The sequence below is a fragment of the Nannobrachium achirus genome (assembly GCF_963921795.1).
Source record: "Nannobrachium achirus genome assembly, chromosome: 4".
Taxonomy (NCBI): Eukaryota; Metazoa; Chordata; class Actinopteri; order Myctophiformes; family Myctophidae; genus Nannobrachium; species Nannobrachium achirus.
Genome location: NC_137813.1, coordinates 6911116 through 6931217, shown reverse-complemented (window position 1 = coordinate 6931217; position 20102 = coordinate 6911116). Strand labels below are relative to the sequence as shown.

The following is a 20102-nucleotide window of genomic DNA, read 5'->3' as shown; positions in this document are numbered from 1 at the left end:
CTGTACCTACTGTACCTACTTTACATACTGTACCTACTGTATCTACTGTACCTACTGTATCTACTGTACCTACTGTACCTACTGTATCTACTGTACCTACTGTACCTACTGTATCTACTGTACCTACTGTACCTACTGTACCTACTGTATCTACTGTACCTACTGTACCTACTGTATCTAATGTATCTACTGTACCTACTGTACTGTACCTACTGTACCTACTGTATCTACTGTACCTACTGTATCTACTGTACCTACTTTACATACTGTACTGTACCCTCTAGATTAAAACATGAAGTACGTTCTGATCCTGGTGAGTACTGTACCTACTGTATCTACTGTACCTACTGTACCTACTGTACCTACTGTACTCACTCATCCCATGGCCTAGGGGGCCGTAGGGATGTCATGGTGGATGCTTGGGCAGTCGGGGATCTCTAGTGTTCTCGATCTTCTGCTGTTCGTAGCAGGGTTTGGAAGCTGCAGCCATGCAGTCCATTCCTTGATGTTGTCCATCCTGGACTTTCTCTGCCTGCCTCTTCTTCGCTTTCCCTCTACTGTCCCTTGTAAAATGGTCTTTGATAGGGACGTATGTCTAGTGACATGGCCGTACCAGGGCAGTTTGCAACGTTTTACTGTTGAGAGTAGAGGCTCCTGTTCTCCAGCATGAGAGGTGACGAGTTGTCTAACATAGTCGTTTGTCCGGTGTTCTTTGTATGAAATATGAAGCATCCTTCGAAAGAAGGACTGTATCCTGCGCTCTGTGTCCGCTGTGAGTGTCCAGCTCTCACAACCATAGAGTAGGGTTGAGAGTACTAGTGATCTACTGTACTGTACCCTCTAAAACATGAAGTACGTTCTGATCCTAGTGAGTACTGTACCTACTGTACTTACTGTATCTACTGTACCCACTGTATCTACTGTACCCACTGTATCTACTGTATCTACTGTACTGTAGCCTCTAAAACATGAAGTACGTTCTGATCCTAGTGAGTACTGTACCTACTGTATCTACTGTACCTACTGTACCTACTGTACCTACTGTATCTACTGTACTGTACCTACTGTATCTACTGTACCTACTGTACCTACTGTATCTACTGTACTGTACCCTCTAAAACATGAAGTACGTTCTGATCCTGGTGAGTACTGTACCTACTGTACCTACTGTACCTACTGTACTGTACCCTCTAGATTAAAACATGAAGTACGTTCTGATCCTGGTGAGATGTCTTCTACTGCAGTGGTTCTCAACCTGTGGGTCGAGAAAGTTAAAGTCTATAGAGGGCAGGGTTCGAGTTATGTGGGGGCCAATGGGGGCTTAGCCCCCATAGATAAAGTCTGGGACCCCATAGTCAAAAACCCCTATGGGGTCTCTTTTTTTCCCAAGTGTCTTTTTTTTTTTTTTTTTTTTCTCCCCTGCGCTCTCTGGCTCTCATCAGTGGCGGTTTTAGGCAGAGGCTACTGCCATCTTAGCCTGAATGAGACATCTCTGATAAACCTTGCATAGCCAGACTTACTCGTGTCCCTGATTGGCTCTCACGGCTCTTTGCCGTTGTCCCATTGGCCAAAAAGAAAAAGCAGACAACATTTCTTGACTCCAGAAGAACTCTTTGGGAGTTTCCGCCCCGCCCCCCTTTCAGAGGCTAGTGTGTGTTTACTTTCGCTTTGACTGCACGTTTATCTTTCTGGATATGAGAAAAAGAAAAAGCCTCAAACGGAACTGCGGCAACAGCGAACAGGTAAATAAACATTCTTGCACTGTCAGTTGTAACTTGTGTTGTGCGATGGAGCCACGTTGCTGCTTTAGTGGCGATAAGGGCTGAGTTGCGTTAGCCAGCTGCCTTGCGTGTCACGGATAGACTTGTAATGCTGCTGTTTTGTAATCTCTCCTACCTCGCTGTCTGACTATCTTGCTGGCTGGTGCATGTGTGCCGTTCCCGATTGTTTAGCAAAAAACAAAACGCGGAAACCCGAATAAAATGCGATAAAAACGCGATCAAAACCGCGAAAAGCCGCCAATTTTCGCACGCGCGCTTTGCGTGCGTGCATGACCCCCCCCCATGTAGGGCCCCCATAGCTCTGGGAGTATAACTCGAACACTGATAGAGGGTATCTGCATCAGGCACGTGCACACATAGACATCAAAGGGGGCTTGAGCCCCTGCCCTTTTATCCACCTGTAAAAAGTGCCCTCTCCAGAACATGAATGCAGTTTTTACTGTGGTGAAAAACTGAATGCTAAAACTGAACTTGAATGCTACCCGAAGAAGGCAGCATTCAAGAGAATTGCCTTGTCCAAACTCTCCTGAACTTGAAAGCAGCATCTTATGTTGAAAGAATTGCCCTCGCCGTCCAGAAATCCACTCCACATCGCCAGTATTGCCTTTTTCATGCTTAGTTTAGTGTGTTATGAAGTACCGAAAATAGCCGACCTCCAAGATCAGAGCTTGAGGTCTGCTATTTTCAATATTTTCACCAAAAGGTCTTTTTTAGAAAGTTCAGCCCCTGCCTCTCTAACATTCTCTGCCTGTCCCTGATCTGCACATTTTTAAAGTGGCAATTTGTGGGCTTTTTAATACCTCTAAAATGACAAAGTAAACATTGGCCAAATTGTCAAATATTAGAGGCAGAAATTTTGAAAAAAGCCGATCTACATGCTCACAACGCCTCGTCGCAACGCATGTGAGCATGTAGATCTGCTATTTTCACAATAGAACCGTGTTATTGCGACTGTCAGGTCGCAGTTACTGTCAAAACCTCGACCAGCTGTCCGTCTGTCAGTCTGTCAGTCAGTCTGTCACACACACGTCACACGTCACACTTTTGCCCTGCTCATATCTCCGCAACCGTTGCCCCGATCCATGCCAAATTTTGCACACACACTCCTTGCCTGCCAAACTACAACCTCCACCCAATTCTCACATGCCCCTCTTCTAGCGCCACCATGAGGCCGATTCTTGCAAAACACATTTTTGGACACTGCTCCTACAATTTTTGCCCTAAAATCACGCAAATCGGTACACAGTATGTCTACACTCATCTCTTCAACATGGATCTGTCCCATTTAGCGCAACCTTCAGGCCGATTTTTTAAAACACATTTTTGGACACTACTACAGATTTTGCCCTAAAATCACGCAAATCGGTACACAGTATGTGTACACTCATCTCATCAACATGGATCTGTCCCATATAGCGCCACCATCAGGCCGATTTTTTCAAACACATTTTTGGACACTGCTCTTACAAATCTTGCCCTAAAATCACGCAAATCGGTACACACTTGCTCTACACTCAAGTCATCAACATGGATCTGTTCCATTTAGCGCCACCTTCAGGCCGATTTTTTTAAACACATTTTTGGACACTGCTCCTACACATTTTGCCCTAAAATCACGCTGCGACCTGATGGTCGCTTATCTCCCGATTAGGGAGTCTTACTGGTACTAAATGTAATGCCTCAACCCAGTTAAAATATGATTATTTTGTGGGTCGTGGCCTGAAAAGGTTGAGAACCACTGCTCTAAAACATGTCTTATACTGTAACACATACTGTACCCTCTAAAACAGGGTTAGGGCAACCTTAGGCATGGGTTCCAACATTGGCACAGGGGAGGGTGATCACTGGCACAGTGGCAGAAGTGTGAGAGATGTCCTGACAATCAAAATATGTCGTTTGAAGGCGTGTCATTAAAAGTTATGTTGACATGGCACACTGATTATCTAGAAAATAAAAACATGGCACTTAATTTCAAAAAAGGTTGCTGACCCCTGCTCTAAAACATATACGTTCTGATCCTGGTCTTTTGTATAATGGATGAAATGGTTTGGTTTGATGAACTCTGTCTCCTCCGTGTGTCCCAGGACCCTGGCATCAGCAGCAGCAGCCCCCCGGGGACCTACCCTCCCTTTGATGACGGCCTGGACAGACAGGTGTTCATCAGGAATCTCACGGGACAGCCTCTCATCGGGAAGGTTTGTGCGCTACTCGTCAACAACCAAGAATGTATGTGTGTAACTGTGTAACTAGAAAATACTGTTCCTACGAGACAGTGTGGGCTCGCTACTCCCTCATTGGCTAATGACAGTTTTTGAAGTCCAGAATGAACAGGTTTTTTCAAAAACAAAATGTGTGTTTCATGTCCATATATGGTCATCTCAGTCCAGAATGAACAGGCTTTTTCAAAAACAAAATGTATGTCACCTCATGTCCATATATGGTCACTCCAGTCCAGAATGAACAGGTTTTTTCTGTCCCGTACGTCCAGAATATCAGTCCAGAATGAATAGGCTTTTTCAAAAAGCAAAATGTGTGTCCCATGTCAATATATGGTCATATCAGTTCAGAATGAACAGGTTTTATTGCGACCGTAGGTCGCATTTACTACCAAAAACTCCACCGGCTGTCTGTCTGTCTCTCCGTCCGTCCGTCCGTCTGTCACACGTCACACGTCACACTTTTGCCCTGCTCATATCTCCACAACCGTTGCCCCCATCCATGCCAAATTTTGCACACACACTCCTTACCTGCCAAACTACAACCTCCAAGGACCCCCGGAGCTTCAGGGACCCCCAGGTGTAAAAAATGACCAAATGTGCAAAAATGACCAAATGACCACCCCAACGGGGCTGCTCACGGGGAATTCCTGGGGACCACCCACTCCTGGTGCTCCAGAACGGATGCAAAAGTGGTGGCGCCCCCAGTGGAGGACCCCCTCCACTGCAGCTCACATAAAATGCCGTAACTCGGGCTAGGAGCGTCCGGGAGAGCCGGGGCCGGTACCTATTCGTCCGCCAAGGCAACGCGGAGACCCCACCCCTCATTTCTCACATGGCCCTCTTCTAGCGCCACCTTCAGGCCGATTTTTAAAACACATTTTTGGACACTGCTCCTACAGTTTTTGCCCTAAAATCACGCAAATCGCTACACAGTATGTCTACACTCATCCCATCAACATGAATCTGTCCCATATAGCGCCACCTTCAGGCCGATTTTTAAAAACAAATTTTTGGACACTGCTCCTACAGATTTTGCCCTAAAATCACTAAAATCACTACACAGCATGTCTACACTCATGTCATCAACATGGATCAGGAAGATTTAGGAAAAAACACATTTTTGCCCTATTTGTCGAGATAAGCTCCGATTAGGGAGTCTTACTGGTCTGTCCCGTACGTCCGACTGTCCGTACGTATGTGTGTAGTGTCCGTCCCGGTCTGATGATTGGATACTTTGAGGATTGGTCAAGCTTCACATGACAATTCGGCCCTCCAGATAAAATCATTAATTCATTCAGAATATAAGGAATGTATAGATCACAGAGTTCATAACTCTAGAACACATAGAATAAAAGTTCACCACTTCACTTCGAACCGAGGTTTGATTTTTTTTAGGAGAATAACCTTAGTATATAAAGATTCAGGAGAACATACTGGCCTGGGAGAACATGCTTTCAGCGAGCCCACAAATCTTTACTATATAAAGATTTGGGAGAACAAACTACAAAAGATTTCATGTGGGTGGTGTTGTTATTGTTACTATCAAAACCTCCACCGGCTGTCTGTCAGTGTGTCTGTCTGTCTGTCACACGTCACACTTTTGCCCTACTTGTATCTCCGCCACCGTTGCCCCAAATATATAAAAAGTCCTGCTTGCTGGTCTCTTAGTTGTTTGTCAACTGCATCCCTCTATAATTATTTCAGTTTCTGTTATCTTTGTGGCCTACTAAATGTTTCAACTTCTGCTAGATTTTCAATGTATTTACTCTTGTCTGCCTTAATGCTCCTTTTTACCATTCTGTTAGCATCTGTATATTCTTATTGTGCCTTTGCTTTTGCTCTTATGCGGCTATTTGTCATTGCTGCAATAGGTGAGACCTATTGCATGTACAAGACAGATAAAACCTGAAGGCCAAATTATCATGTGAAGCTTGACCAATCCTCAAAGTATCCATTCATCTGACCGGGAGGGACACCGCACACATATTCTGGACGTACAGGACAGATAAAGCCTATTCATTCTGAACTGATATTTTGCACGTACGGGACAGGAAAAACCTGTTCATTCTGGCCTGGAGTGACCATATATGGACATGAGGTGACATACATTGTGTTTTTGAAAAACCCTGTTCATTCTGGACTGAGATCACCATATATGGTAATTAAACGGACATTCTGTTTTTGAAAAAGCCTGTTCATTCTGGACTAAAATGACCATATATGGGCGTGATACATACAAAGCCACTCATAGGAAGCGGTTTTCACCGCTTCAAGAATTAGCGATAGTACAAAGGCATGGCCCTTAGCCAATGAGGAGCAGCATCCTTGGTGACATCATCACCAACAAGTGCGACCTGATATAAATAACAACAAGACGTGGGCTTGAGGCCAGTATGTTTGCCAGACCCATGAAATGGGTAGGCCTACATAAGCAAATGTCGGTCCGGGTTTTCTATATAAAGGGTATATATGATGATGACATGATGATGACATGCCTACAAAAGGCATGATGTCATAAATGATGATGACAGACAGGGGGTCTGGCACAACCAGGTTGACCTGGTCTAGTTTATCAGTATGTTATACCAAAACTTTATTAACCAAAGTTATTGTCCTCAAAAAATCACACCCAATGTGAAGTGAGCGGTGGTCGTGCTTGTATAACGTCTTCAGACTAGGATATAGGTCTAGGACGTAATTGGTGATGTAATACAGGCTACACACACACACATTGCCATGGCAAAACGCTGAGGAAAAAGTGGCTACAGATAGGTCTAGGATCATGTAATTAGTGATGTAATACAGGCTACACACACACACACACACACATATTGCTATGGCAAAACCCTGAGGAAAACACATTGTTCAAAAAATGACCGACAGTATAGAGGCAGGGCCCTTAACCAATGAGGAGCAGCCAATGGGTAGATCTTTGTGCCCATATGGTGTTCCATGCGAGCCCACACTGTTTCGTAGGAACAGTATTTCTAGTTTATGATGTATTCTCGGGCTTTTATGCCTTTATTGAAGCGGTGAAAGCCGCTTCCAAGGAGTGGCTTTGTCTGTCCCGTACATGTCCCGTACAAAAAGCCATAGACTTCCAAGGAGTCCCGTGCATGCAGAATTGGGGATTGGTCAAGCTTCACATGACAATTTGGCCCTCCGGACAAAATCATTCATTCATTCAGAATTCATAAAAATATAGAACTAAAGCACATAGAAAGCATAGATCTTAAACACAAAATGTATAGATATAGAACACAGATTTCATAGCTCTAGAACACATAGAATAAAAATTCACCGCTTCACTTCGAACTGAGATTTTTATTGATATATAGGACAGCAGACTGACAAGAAATGGGAAGAGAGATGAGGAGTGACACGCAGCAAAAGGTCTTCGTGACCGGGATTCGAACCCGCGGCACGCTGTCAGGCTGGGTACGCATGCATGGCATGGCAACAGTTTGTATTGTGTGTGACGTCAGACAAGAGCTCTGTCAAGAATATCCAAGGTCCAGAGAGACAGAGAGATGCTCCCTGCATACAGATAGATAAGAGTCGTTTTGGGATTCGTGCTACTCGCTTTACTTGGCTGAAGGTCAGTTGATTTCAACCTCTGAATCCATCCCGTTCGGAGCAGTGGGCGACTGAGGATCGGAAACACTGGCCGTTTCCGGATACCAGACGACTGGACAGTGGTGAGGAAATACAGGTTTTACGTGAAATGAAAGGCAGCGACGATGACAATGAAGGCAAGGAGAAGGAAAAGGAGGAGCAGTTACCTATGGTCGGTCCCATTGCTCTGTTCAGGTTCGCGGATGGCTTGGATGTGGTGATGATCGCACTGGGCACGGTGATGGCGTTGGCTCAAGGAACGATCATGCCACTCATGTGCATCGTGTTCGGGGAGATGACGGACAGCTTCGTGGGCGACTCCCTGAGTGGTCGCCTCCCCGGCAACTTCACCGTCCCCAACATGGCCTTTCCTGTGTCCGATCAGATCGAGACTCTGGGCGACATCATGACCCGCTACGCCTTCTACTATTCCATCATGGGAGGCGGGGTGTTGATCGCCGCCTACATGCAGGTGGCATTCTGGACGCTGGCGGCGGGTCGGCAGGTCAAGCGCCTCCGGATGCTCTTCTTCCATCGCATCATGCAGCAGGACATCGGCTGGTTCGACGTCAATGAGACGCACGAGCTGAACACGCGCCTCACGGACGACATCTACAAGATCCAGGAGGGCATCGGGGACAAGGCGGGCATGATCATCCAGTCCTTCACCACCTTCGTGGTGTCCTTCGTCATCGGCTTCATGAAAGGATGGCAGCTGACCCTGGTCATCCTCTCCGTCAGTCCCGTGCTGGTGATGTCTGCCGCTTTGTACAGCAACGTATTGATGTCCTTTACGTCTAAAGAACAGGGTGCGTACGCCAAGGCCGGAGCCGTGGCCGAAGAGGCCCTCTCTGCTGCCAGGACGGTGTTTGCTTTCGGCGGCCAGGACAGAGAGATCGAGAGGTACCGCAAGAACCTCGAGGACGCCAAAGAGATGGGTATAAAGAAAGCCATCTCTTCTAACATCCTCATGGGTTTCACCTCCATGATGCTCTACCTGTCGTGCGCTCTGGCCTTCTGGTACGGCAGCACCCTCATCCTGAGTGCAGAGTACACCATCGGCAGCGTGCTCACAGTCTTCTTCACTGTGCTGATAGGGGCCGTCTCTATCGGCCAGACGGCCCCGAACATCCAGTCTTTAGCCGGTGCCCGAGGAGCGGCACACAAGGTCTACAACATCATCGACAACAGACCACTCATCGACAGCTACTCCGAAGACGGCTTCAAGCCAGACCACATCGGAGGAAACGTCGACTTCAACAACGTGGACTTCAGCTACCCCTCTCGTCCTGACGTCAAAGTGCTGAACAACCTGTCTTTGGCGGTGCACAGTGGTCAGACCGTGGCGCTGGTCGGGAGCAGTGGTTGTGGTAAAAGCACCACAGTGCAGCTGCTGCAGCGCTTCTACGACCCTCAGGAGGGCAGCGTGTCTATAGGCGGCCATGACATCAGGACGCTGAACGTGCGCTACCTGAGGGAGCTAATCGGCGTGGTGAGTCAGGAGCCCGTTCTGTTCGCCACCAGCATCGCCGAGAACATCAGGTACGGACGGCTTGACGTCACCCAGCAGGAGATCGTCCAGGCCGCCAAGGAGGCCAACGCGCACGACTTCATCATGACCCTGCCGGACAAGTTTGACACTCTGGTGGGCGACAGAGGCACTCAGATGAGCGGAGGCCAGAAGCAGAGGATCGCCATCGCCAGAGCGCTGGTTCGAAACCCTAAGATCCTCCTCCTGGACGAGGCCACCTCTGCTCTGGACGCAGAGAGCGAAGCCAACGTACAAGCTGCCCTCGACAAGGCGAGGCAGGGCCGGACCACCATCGTGGTGGCTCATCGCCTGTCCACCATCAGGAGCGCTGATGTGATCGCAGCGGTCCGGGAGGGTGAGGTGGTGGAGCAGGGGACACACGGCCAGCTGATGGAGATGGAGGGCGTTTATCACGGCCTGGTCAGCATGCAGACATTCAGCAGCGCGGAGGAAGGGGACGGAGAAGCGACGGATCAGAAGAGTCCGTCAGACGTTGCTGAAATGGCCCCGTACAGGAGGAGGACATCTACCAAGGGTTCCTCCTCGGCCATCGGCTCAGAGAGAGAGAAAGGCAAGGAGGAGGAGGAGGAGGACAAGGAGGTGCCAGATGTGTCTTTCCTGCAGGTGCTGCGCCTCAACCTCCCAGAGTGGCCGTACATCGTGGTTGGTTTGTTCTGTGCCATCGTCAACGGTGCCGAACCGCCGGCCTTTGCCATCCTGTTCTCCAAGATCATCAAAGTGTTTGCGGAGCCAGACCAGGAGATTGTCAGGCAGAGATCCCTTTTCTTCTCTCTCATGTTTGCTGCCATTGGAGTTGTTAGCTTTGTCTCCAGGTTTCTGCAGGGTTTCTGCTTTGGGAAAGCCGGTGAGATTTTGACCATGAAGCTGAGACTGGGCGCCTTCAGAGCCATGATGAGGCAGGACCTGGGATGGTTTGACGACCCGAAAAACAGCGTGGGAGCTCTGACCACCAGACTGGCCACGGACGCTGCACAGATCCAAGGGGCGACGGGGCTGCGCATGGCGACGCTGGCTCAGAACCTGGCTAACCTGGGGACCGGTTTGATCATCTCCTTTGTGTACGGCTGGGAGCTGACCCTGATGATTCTGGCCATCGTTCCGCTCTTGGCCCTGGCCACAACCGTCCAGGTGAAGCAGCTGGCTGGACACGCCGCCAAGGACAAGAAAGAGCTGGAGAAAGCCGGCAAGATCGCTACGGAGGCCATAGAGAACATCCGCACCGTGGCCTCTCTGGCCCGAGAGGCCAAGTTTGAGTCCCTGTACTACGAGAACCTCCTGGGTCCTTACAAAAACTCTCAGAAGAAGGCCCATGTGTATGGCATATCCTCCTCCTTCACCCAGGCCTTGATCTTCTTTGCGTACGCCGGCTGTTTCCGCTTCGGCGCCTGGCTGATCGAGGCGGGGAGAATGGATTTCGAGGGCGTGTACCTGGTGGTCTTTGCCGTGATGTACGGAGCCATGGCGGTGGGGGAGGCCAACTCGTTCACGCCAAACTACTCGAAGGCCAAGGTGTCGGCCTCCCACCTCATGATGCTGATCAACAGGGAGCCGGCCATAGACAACATGTCCCAGGACGGGGAGAGCCCGGAGGAGTTTGACGGCAGCGTGCGCTTCGACAGCGTCGAGTTTCATTACCCGTCGCGCCCTGGCGTGGCCGTCCTGAAGGGTCTCAGCCTGCAAGTGGGCAAAGGAGAGACCCTGGCCCTGGTGGGCAGCAGCGGCTGTGGCAAGAGCACCGCCATCCAACTGCTGGAGAGGTTCTACGACCCCCTCCGAGGGAGGGTGCTCCTGGACGGACGGGACGCCACCCAGCTGAACATCGGGTGGCTGCGGGCCCAGATGGCCGTGGTCTCCCAGGAGCCCGTCCTGTTCGACCGCAGCCTGGCCGACAACATCGCCTACGGGGACAACAGCCGCGCCGTCGTCCCCATGGAGGAGATCCGGGCGGCTGCCGAGGCCGCCAACATCCACGCCTTCATAGAGGGCCTGCCGCGGCAGTACGACACGCAGGCGGGGGACAAGGGCACGCAGCTGTCGGGAGGGCAGAAGCAGCGCGTCGCCATAGCCAGGGCCGTCCTCCGCGACCCCAAGATACTGCTGCTGGACGAGGCCACGTCGGCGCTGGACGCCGAGAGCGAGCGGGCCGTCCAGGAGGCCCTGGACGCCGCCCGGCGGGGCAGGACGTGCATCGTGGTGGCCCACCGCCTGTCCACCATCCAGAACGCCGACCGCATCGCCGTGCTCCAGGACGGCCGCGTCGCCGAGCAGGGCACGCATCAGCAGCTGCTGGCCAACCGGGGCGTCTACCACGACCTGGTCTCTGCGCAGATGACCTAGCGATAGGCATGGGACCATATGGACATTTCATGTCACGACTATTGTGACAAAAGAATTGTGAATTGAAATCTAAATACCCCCAACATCCATTATCCTGGGGGAGAACATTTGTCCAAAAATACCAGATCTACAAGCTCACAATGTGTGAGACTTTAGATCGGTATTCTTTGGCCAAGAGACTAAAAGAAAGAATCAAGTAATCTTATCGAGTACGTTATTTCCAGGTCACTTTTACCAATTATAGAGGGTTTAAGTGGTTACCGGATATGCAGCTCGGCAAATAAAAGTTCTATATGGGGATTAAACACTGTTACCAAAATAGATTAAAATAAAAGAAAATCACACCCAATGTGAAGTGAGCGGTGGTCGTGCTTGCATAACGTCTTCAATACATCACCAATTACATCAGTAATTGGTGATGTAATACAGGCTACACACACACACATTGCTATGGCAAAACGCTGAGGAAAAAGACTAGGATATAGGTCTAGGATGTAATTGGTGATGTAATATGGCTACACACACACACACACATATTGCTATTGCAAAATGCTGAGGAAAACACATTGCTATGGTAAAACGCTGAGGAAAAGTGGCTACAGATAGTGGCTACAGATAATTGGTGATGTAATATGATGTAATATGGCTACGCACACACACATATTGCTATTGCAAAACGCTGAGGAAAACACATTGCTATGGCAAAACGCTGAGGAAAAGTGGCTACAGACACATGCACAGCCACTCTTAGGAGCGGTTTACCACCGCTCAAAAATAAAAATAAAACACTGTATATAGCTGAGCGTATATGGGGGTTAAACACTGTAACTCAACATGCACATTGCACGCCCGTTTATGGGCTCTTAGTCTTAGCTGTATACTCGGTAAACAAGGTGCATCCCTTCGTAGTCATTTTATTCGGTGGGTAGGGGTGGGTGCCCAAAAGATAGATTGTTATCTACCAGTAGATCACAAAGGCTGTGAAAGTACTTTAGACCACATGACTTAACCCTAAAAAACTATAATTAAAACTTGTATATATTGATATCACACACACCATACCTGTAAAATTATCTAGCCAAAAACTAAAAACCTTTTTTTTTTCTCAAAAAATAAAATAAAACAATCAATTGTAATCGTTTAATTTAATCAATTTAGTCCCCCCCCCCCAGCTAAATTAGTTAATATAGCATGACGATAATTGTATTTGTTGGCCATTCAAGATATATACATTTACAAGCTACGAGCTTGCTACCTTTGAACATCTTGAAAGTGTTTGAGAAATTCTGAATAATTTAGAATTGTGTAACTCAAATCTTTTCCTCTGGGGGTCCCTGGCACAAAACCTTTTCAGATGAGGGTCTGCAACCAAAAGTATGTAAATGTAGGGGTACTTGGCATGAAAAGTGCCGCTATTCCAAAGCCCCCATTTCACCAATGGGATAAAAAAAAAAGAAAAAAAAATGGGTCGGCAATGAGCTGGTCATTTTGAAAGTAGTTCATCAATTCAAAAATCACACTGGTGCGAAGTGAGCCGTGCTCACGTCGCATGGTATCAAACAGGGCTCTGTATCAAACACGACGCACGCATAGGACGCACATGCATATCTCCTTGTATGGGCCCTTCTGTCCGTGACATCAGCTGTGGTACTTTCTGTGACGTTAGTCTCTTACTATGGACATAGGGACACACAGCCATACTACGGACATACACAGGGACACACAAAGCCAGACGTAGGAGCGGTTAGCACCGCTCAAAAATAGGATGGGGTATGGGCCGGGGTAATACTGTACATGACTGAGGTCAATTAATATGATGTCATAGAATGGTCACACGAAGTCCTGGATCCACATGGTAAATGGTTCATTACTTGTGCAAGTACTGCGTTCGGCTGCATATGTAGTAGGCGGGCATTAATGAAAAAGTCGAGAAGTCGACTCAGTCGACTCCCACCAGAGAAAGTCGAAAGTCGAAGTTGAAAAAAAAAAATCTATTGTGAAAATAGCAGATCTACATGCTCACAATGCCTCGCGATCTGCTATTTTTCTTAGGTATTAAAAGGTCCTTAAATTGTCACTTTAGAAATGTGCAGATACCCTCTATACACTTAAACTTTATGTTGGTTTGTTTACAGTTGAGTGAGAAAACAATGTTTCACATTTAATTTAATACAATCCCTTTTATGCCCATATATGGAGATTTCTTTGGTCAAAGTTGATCCCATGCCATAGCACCAGCGCTCGCCCAGCAGTCTTCCGTCACCCATGCGGATGCGTGCACGTGCCCATGTGCGCAAAGGGCGAGGTCGCTTCTCGCCCTTAGGGCGTCTTACTAGTTGCTAATGTGTGGAGGAGCCAAAACCAAAGAATTGTCCCATGTCGTACGTACAGGTGTGGCCCGGCCCAACAGCCTTCCCTGACTTCACCAACCCAGAGACCGCCCAGTGGTGGGAGGACTGCATCGCACTGTTCCATTCTAAAGTGCCTGTGGACGGCCTGTGGATTGTGAGTACATGAACACTGGTGTTGATTTTGATTTAATTTTAGTCATAGTCTTTTGAAAGACATTCCATTTTTAGTCTTATTTTAGTCACCTGAAAAGTTTTAGTTTTAAGATTTTAATAGACTGTCTAAATCTACAGTTTTTTTTGACAAATATTGTGTCTGGCCTTGATGTCGTAATGCCAGATTTTACACTCGGTTGCAAGCCGAAAATAGCCGAACACCAGAGCACAACCGAACATAAAATCACTTGTCTTTTAGTTCTACCGGATCTTCTCCACTAGTCCCTCCCTAACATTTTAGTCTAGTTTTTATAGGCTGACCAAATAGTCAATATGTCAATATTTAGTCAGAGTTTTAGTCATCATAGCTTAGTTTTTATTCAGTTTTCGTCAGTGAAAAAAAGGTAGTCGACAAAAATGTTTCCTCATAGTTTTAGTCGACGAAATCAACACGGACAGAATACAAGAAAGCTCTGTGCAACAGCCTAGTGACAAGGCTGTTATGCCAGGGACCCCCACAAGAGAAGATGTTTACAACTGTAGTAGAGCTTTAAAAATCTTCTCTTATGGGGGTCCCTAGCATATCTTTTCAAACGGGGGTCCAGGGCTAATAAGTGTCAATTTGGGGGGTTGGCACATGTGCACACAAGCCTGCACACAAACACACACTCACTGCAACACGGGTCTGCCTGTGTTGAGTGTCACACAGTGGTGATCATGGTAACAACCTAATTTTAGTATTTAAAAAAATGTAAAACAAGGGGTCATTACTCATAACCGAAAGAATAAGATCACAGATACAAGTGGCCGAAAAGGGTTTTCTCAGACGGGTGGCCGCCGGCCTCTCTCTCTTCCTTAGAGATAGGGTGAGAAGACGTGCAGTCATCCATTTGGTTTGCGCTCGAGTGTTGCAAATAGCAGCTCGACAATCTCACGACACGTCTCGCTGCGACTTCCCCTGCATGTCAGGTCTGCCCAGTCTATCGAGGTTTTTAAGACCCTCATAAAGACTCACCTTTTTAACTTGGCTTTTAATCAGCTTATGTTTTATTTTGTTCACTTGGTCTGTTTCACGTTGTATTTTATTTTGATGTATTGTTGTTTTGTCTTCCTGTTGCATTGATTTCTCCTGTTGTACAGCACTTTGGTCGACACTGTCATTTTTAAATGTGATTTATAAATAAAGGTTGATTTGATTTGACCCGCCTTACATGCATTTTAATTCGACAAAATCAACTGTAGATTTTGCTGACTAAACTAAAACATTTCAGATGACTAAAATTTGGTTAAAACTACATTTACAGTAAATGTATTCAGAAGTAACTCAGAATCCCCCCTGGTCGTCTCTCCTCCAGGATATGAACGAGCCGTCCAGTTTCGTCCAGGGTTCAGTGGATGGCTGTCCTGACACCGACCTGGAGAACCCCCCCTACACGCCAAGTGTGTGTGTGCGTGCGTGCGTGCGTGCGTGCGTGCGTGCGTGTGTGTGTGTGTGTGTGTGTGTGTGTGTGTGTGTGTGCGTACGCTCCATATGGCATTTACACTACGTTTGCACAAATATCGTTATTGTCGGCATGGCCGAGACTATGTTTTCGCCCCTGTCCGTCCGTCCACACATGTGTCCCCGTGTCCTTCCGTCTGAGGACAGCTAATCTCCGGGCACCGTTGCCACCGATGGCAGCAAAACTGTGCACGCACACTCCCTGGGTGCCAGAGCAGAATCTCTGCCTCCAATGTTTCACATGGGCCTGTTATAGCGCCACCAGGAGGCGGATTTGTGATTGTGAAAACTCATTCTTGGATAGTACTCCCACAAACATTACACAAATCGGTACACAGTATCTCTATAGTCATTCAACAAAATGGGTCTTTCAGACTTTGGCCCATTATAGCGCCACCTAGAGGCCATAATATCCTACCTGACCTTGCGGAGACCTGTGCTTGGAAGAGCACTGCTTCTAGTTTAGTATAATTTTTGCAATAATCATTCCACATACATGTGTTATATGATGTGTGATATGTAGGTATGTCAGTTTTTCTCAAACTTTATCGTGTCGAGGACCCACAAGTTGAATGTATTTGACCGCAGACCCGCATCTGAAAAGGTTTTGGGCCAGAAGAATTCTTCGAGATTTCTAAAATAGCAGATCTACATAGCAGGTCCACAACTTGTTTAGCTGGTAGGTCAGCTATTTTCAATAGTTAAAGATGCAGTGCCATGATTATTTCCCCCCTCTAAAACATGATTATCAGGTATTATGATTATACTAGGAGGAAGATTTTTTTCCAAAAAAGTGTACAGAAAGAGTTAAAATTATGTTTTTATGTGGCCACTCCCACCAGTTCATTGGTATGCGTGGTTGTCATGGTGGGTGGTGACCCAGTTGAAGTTAGCCACACCCACATATGTTGGGTGAATGGTAATTAGGGGAGGGGTTGATTCTGTGATGTAATAAGTAGCTGTGTTTTTGGACCAGCACGTTTGACCCCACAAGGTGGCAGCCTACAGCTAAAACCCAAATAGAAAGGCAATACATAATTGCTCATAACAACCACACCAGGGGGTCTAATGAAGTACTGTCAACCTCCTAGACACATGAAAACCAGAAAAAGTGCAAAACTATGGCACCGCCTCTTTAAAACAGGTTTTGATGCTACATTAACTGTGTGTGTGTTCCACAAACAGGAGTGGTTGGAGGCCGCTTGAACTCTGGCACCCTCTGCATGTCTGCCCGGCAACAGCTGTCCACGCACTACAACCTCCACAACCTCTATGGACTGACGGAGGCTAGCGCCACCCACAGGTTAGACACCACACTGCAGGGAACTGCTAACTGGAGCTAGCTAGTGATGTTTTTGTTTGCGTGCATTTTGGTAGTTGATTCAGTGGTGTGTCAGTGAAGTTTAGTGAAGTGATATTCTGCCATAAAAAGACGTATTTTTTTTTTTACTTTTTAAACGTTTTTGGTCAAATTATGAATGTAATGGTTGCCACCTTAAATCTCTTTGAAGTTCCAGGTTGCCACCAGTCTCCATAGACTTCCATGTAATTCATATGATTATTTCGGGGGCCACGGTCTGAAAGGTTGAGAACCACTGGCATACACTACCTGTCTTTGGGCATTGCGCATAGGAGTAAGCAACCTGTTATTGAGCTGAATTATTGTTATATAGTCCTGGAAATTGGGTTAAATATTCGGGAAAAGTTTTGGAAATTAATTGGTAAAAATGTGTGGGAACCCTGGATATCCCACGTTAGGGCTGATATCCCACGATATGACTGCTGAGGCAGACCCTTTTATATCATGTTTCCTGTGGTGGTCCTCCTCAGTGCTCTGGTGAAGGTCCGTAGGAAGCGTCCCTTCGTCCTGTCCCGCTCTTCCTTCCCCGGCATCGGGCGTTTCTCCGGCGTGTGGACGGGAGACGTCCGTAGTGACTGGGAGCAGCTGCACTACTCCATCCCCGGTGAGGAACACACCCTGAAATATGTCTGTTAATGGGTTAATGCAGTGCCCCAGGGGTCCTTGGGGGGGTCCTGACTTCCAGTTGGGCCCCTAGCTAAATTATGGATAGTAAGGAACCAAATGGACACCCCCTAAAGTACTTTTATTTCTTTGGAGAGTCACCACATGGAGAATTCATGGATTTTTGTTTTGTTTTTGTAGCCAATAATTTGAGGAGACTCTTTAGCATATTTCTCTTTAGCATCACCACACCACTCCACACCGCCCACAGGTTTTCCACTACAAGGACCAGGGTAGAGTGGTGTGAAAGCGGTACTACACGTGGTAGAAGTAGGTATAGTTGTAATACAAGTGTTGATGTTTAGAATGAATTGAGGAGCTCGGTTTAAGCTCTAGTTTGGTGTTATAGTTTATTACTTGTGCAAGCAGAGTGTGCAAGTACTTTTAATCAGCTGGGTACAGTATGTATGTAGTTGTCCGACCTTTTTTAAGACCGTAGCCCTGAAATGGCTGGGATTCTGGGAATGTATTTATGTACAGCAGTGTTGGGAAAGTTCACTTTAAAAACGAACTAGTTCAAGTTCAAGTTCAGAACTTCAAAAATGAACTAGTTCATTTTTAGTTCATAATTCCCCATTATGAACTAAAGTTCATGGTTCCCCAAAATGAACTACATAGTTCTTTTTTAGTTCTTTTTTTAACCATATTTTTTTTATACTTTTGGCTATTCAAAAAAAAAAAAAAAAAAGGAAAAAAAAATATATAAAGGTCTATATATATATAAATGTTTAGACGTTGCTGCATGCTATTATTTGTCAAAATTATTGACTCAGCCCATATAGAACCACACACAGCAATAATTTCATCCAACTTAACATTGAGGTGCCCACAATATTTATGTGCCCACTGCCTAGTTCCCAGTCTTCCTGCACCCTTATTGTGAAGGGCTGAATGTAATAACCATGTTATTGTCTCATTGTGTGAAATATCATAATATTCAAAACAAATATTTGACTCCAATTGATTCCCCACACAGTATTGACTTGATATAGCAATAAAAAAATATATATATTACACAGCAGTTGTGGGAAAACTAAGACATTGTTCAAAAAACACAATTCCGATTTTGGTCATTTTGGAAATAGGGCAAAACATATATTTTTCTTCAATCTACTGTCTTGACACTCTAACCCAAATTGTTCTATAAACCATAATCTACAAATTGGAAGTGAAAGAAACTTTAACACACATTTGAAATGAAAACAAAAAATTACATGTACAAGGAACCCCACTAGAAAAAAACCAAAAAATTACATGTACAAGGAACCCCACTAGAAGGCAGACGTTTCTAAACCGTGCACAGCATGTTTCCGCGTTGGTTAAAATAGCTGATCTACAAGCTCACGTTGTCTCGTGGATGCGACGCGTTGTGAGCTTGCAGATCAGCTATTTTCGCCGTGCAACACACATAGGACAAAGTATAGTCAGTCAGGCTTGCGAGACGAGGAGGAGATTCACAGTGCAGCAGCAGAGTGCAGACAGCACCGCATATCGGAACGTTCACGAGATGCAGTAGGCACTGCTGCGTGCTGCTGCGTGCAGTGCCTACTATTGGAGCATGTAAATGAAAAGAGAGACGAGAGGAGCAGAGGACAGATGACCGCGGAGGCGCGGACCGCCGCATGAACGGCCGACGAACGCCGACGAACGTCGTTCACGGGCGTCAGAATGACCGCGTTCGACAATATCGTTCATCAAGCGAAAACAATTACGTTCAGTTCACGTTCGCCCAAAATATGAACGTGTTCATGAACGATCGTTCTTTGAACGCGTTCGGGTACAACACTGATGTACAGTATGTATGTATGTAGGTGTCTGCCTACAGAAAATGAGGTACCAGCATTCCTGGTTGTGCCACTGGTGATGTCACCAGAGTTTGGTAAATAAGAGCATTCTTGGTAATGTCTTCATTAACAGCCATTGAGGCCAGCAGTTCACACCTCGTGGAGCTTGTTGTAGATCGACTATTTTTTGGCAAAGACATTTAATAGAGTGGGAAAAAAGACTGTATCAAGTACAAATATTACACGTACCTTTTACCAATTATAGAGGGTTTAAGTGGTACCAGATAAGCAGCTCTGCAAATAAAAGGAGAATTTATCCCAGTGCATAAATTAAATCACCACGATACGATTATCATGAGTGTTTTCCTCCCCCTCCAGCCATCCTGCGTCTGGGCCTGTTCGGGGTCCCCCTGGCGGGGGCCGACGTGTGCGGCTTCGGGGGAGACGCCACGGAGGAGCTGTGTGTGCGCTGGATGCAGCTGGGAGCCTTCTACCCTTTCATGAGGAACCACAACGACAAGCCCAATGCTGTGAGTGTGTGTGTGTGTGTGTGTGTGTGTGTGTGTGTGTGTGTGTGTGTGTGTGTGTGTGTGTGTGTGTGTGTGTGTGTGTGTGTGTGTGTGTGTGTGTGTGTGTGTGTGTGTGTGTGTAGGCCTGTCACAATTATCACATAATCGTCTAATCGCATTTACTTGACATAATCGCAATCATTTTGTCATAATCGTCAAAATCGTTGTTCAAAAACATATTTTTGTCTAATACAAGCTCGTAGATCGGCTATTTCCA

At 46.7% G+C, this 20102-nt stretch overlaps 2 protein-coding genes across 2 annotated transcripts in view; both read left to right on the top strand.

Annotated features, from left to right (window-relative positions):
• gaa (alpha glucosidase) overlaps positions 1-20102 on the top strand; it is a gene marked incomplete at its 5' end in the record, with an annotated part of 48877 nt that overhangs the window by 15808 nt on the left and 12967 nt on the right. Inside the window, 6 exons of the mRNA XM_080724528.1 lie at positions 3866-3976; positions 13896-14009; positions 15364-15448; positions 16695-16812; positions 17340-17473; positions 19695-19846. Coding sequence (XP_080580654.1) covers positions 3866-3976; positions 13896-14009; positions 15364-15448; positions 16695-16812; positions 17340-17473; positions 19695-19846 — 714 coding nt within the window. The remainder of the gene's footprint in view (positions 1-3865; positions 3977-13895; positions 14010-15363; positions 15449-16694; positions 16813-17339; positions 17474-19694; positions 19847-20102) is intronic.
• On the top strand, positions 7965-11504 carry abcb4 (ATP-binding cassette, sub-family B (MDR/TAP), member 4; the record flags this gene model as incomplete). Its single annotated transcript, XM_080724763.1, has 1 exon — positions 7965-11504. The coding sequence occupies exon 1, from the start codon at positions 7977-7979 to the stop codon at positions 11502-11504; it is 3528 nt and encodes a 1175-aa protein (XP_080580889.1). The 5' UTR covers positions 7965-7976.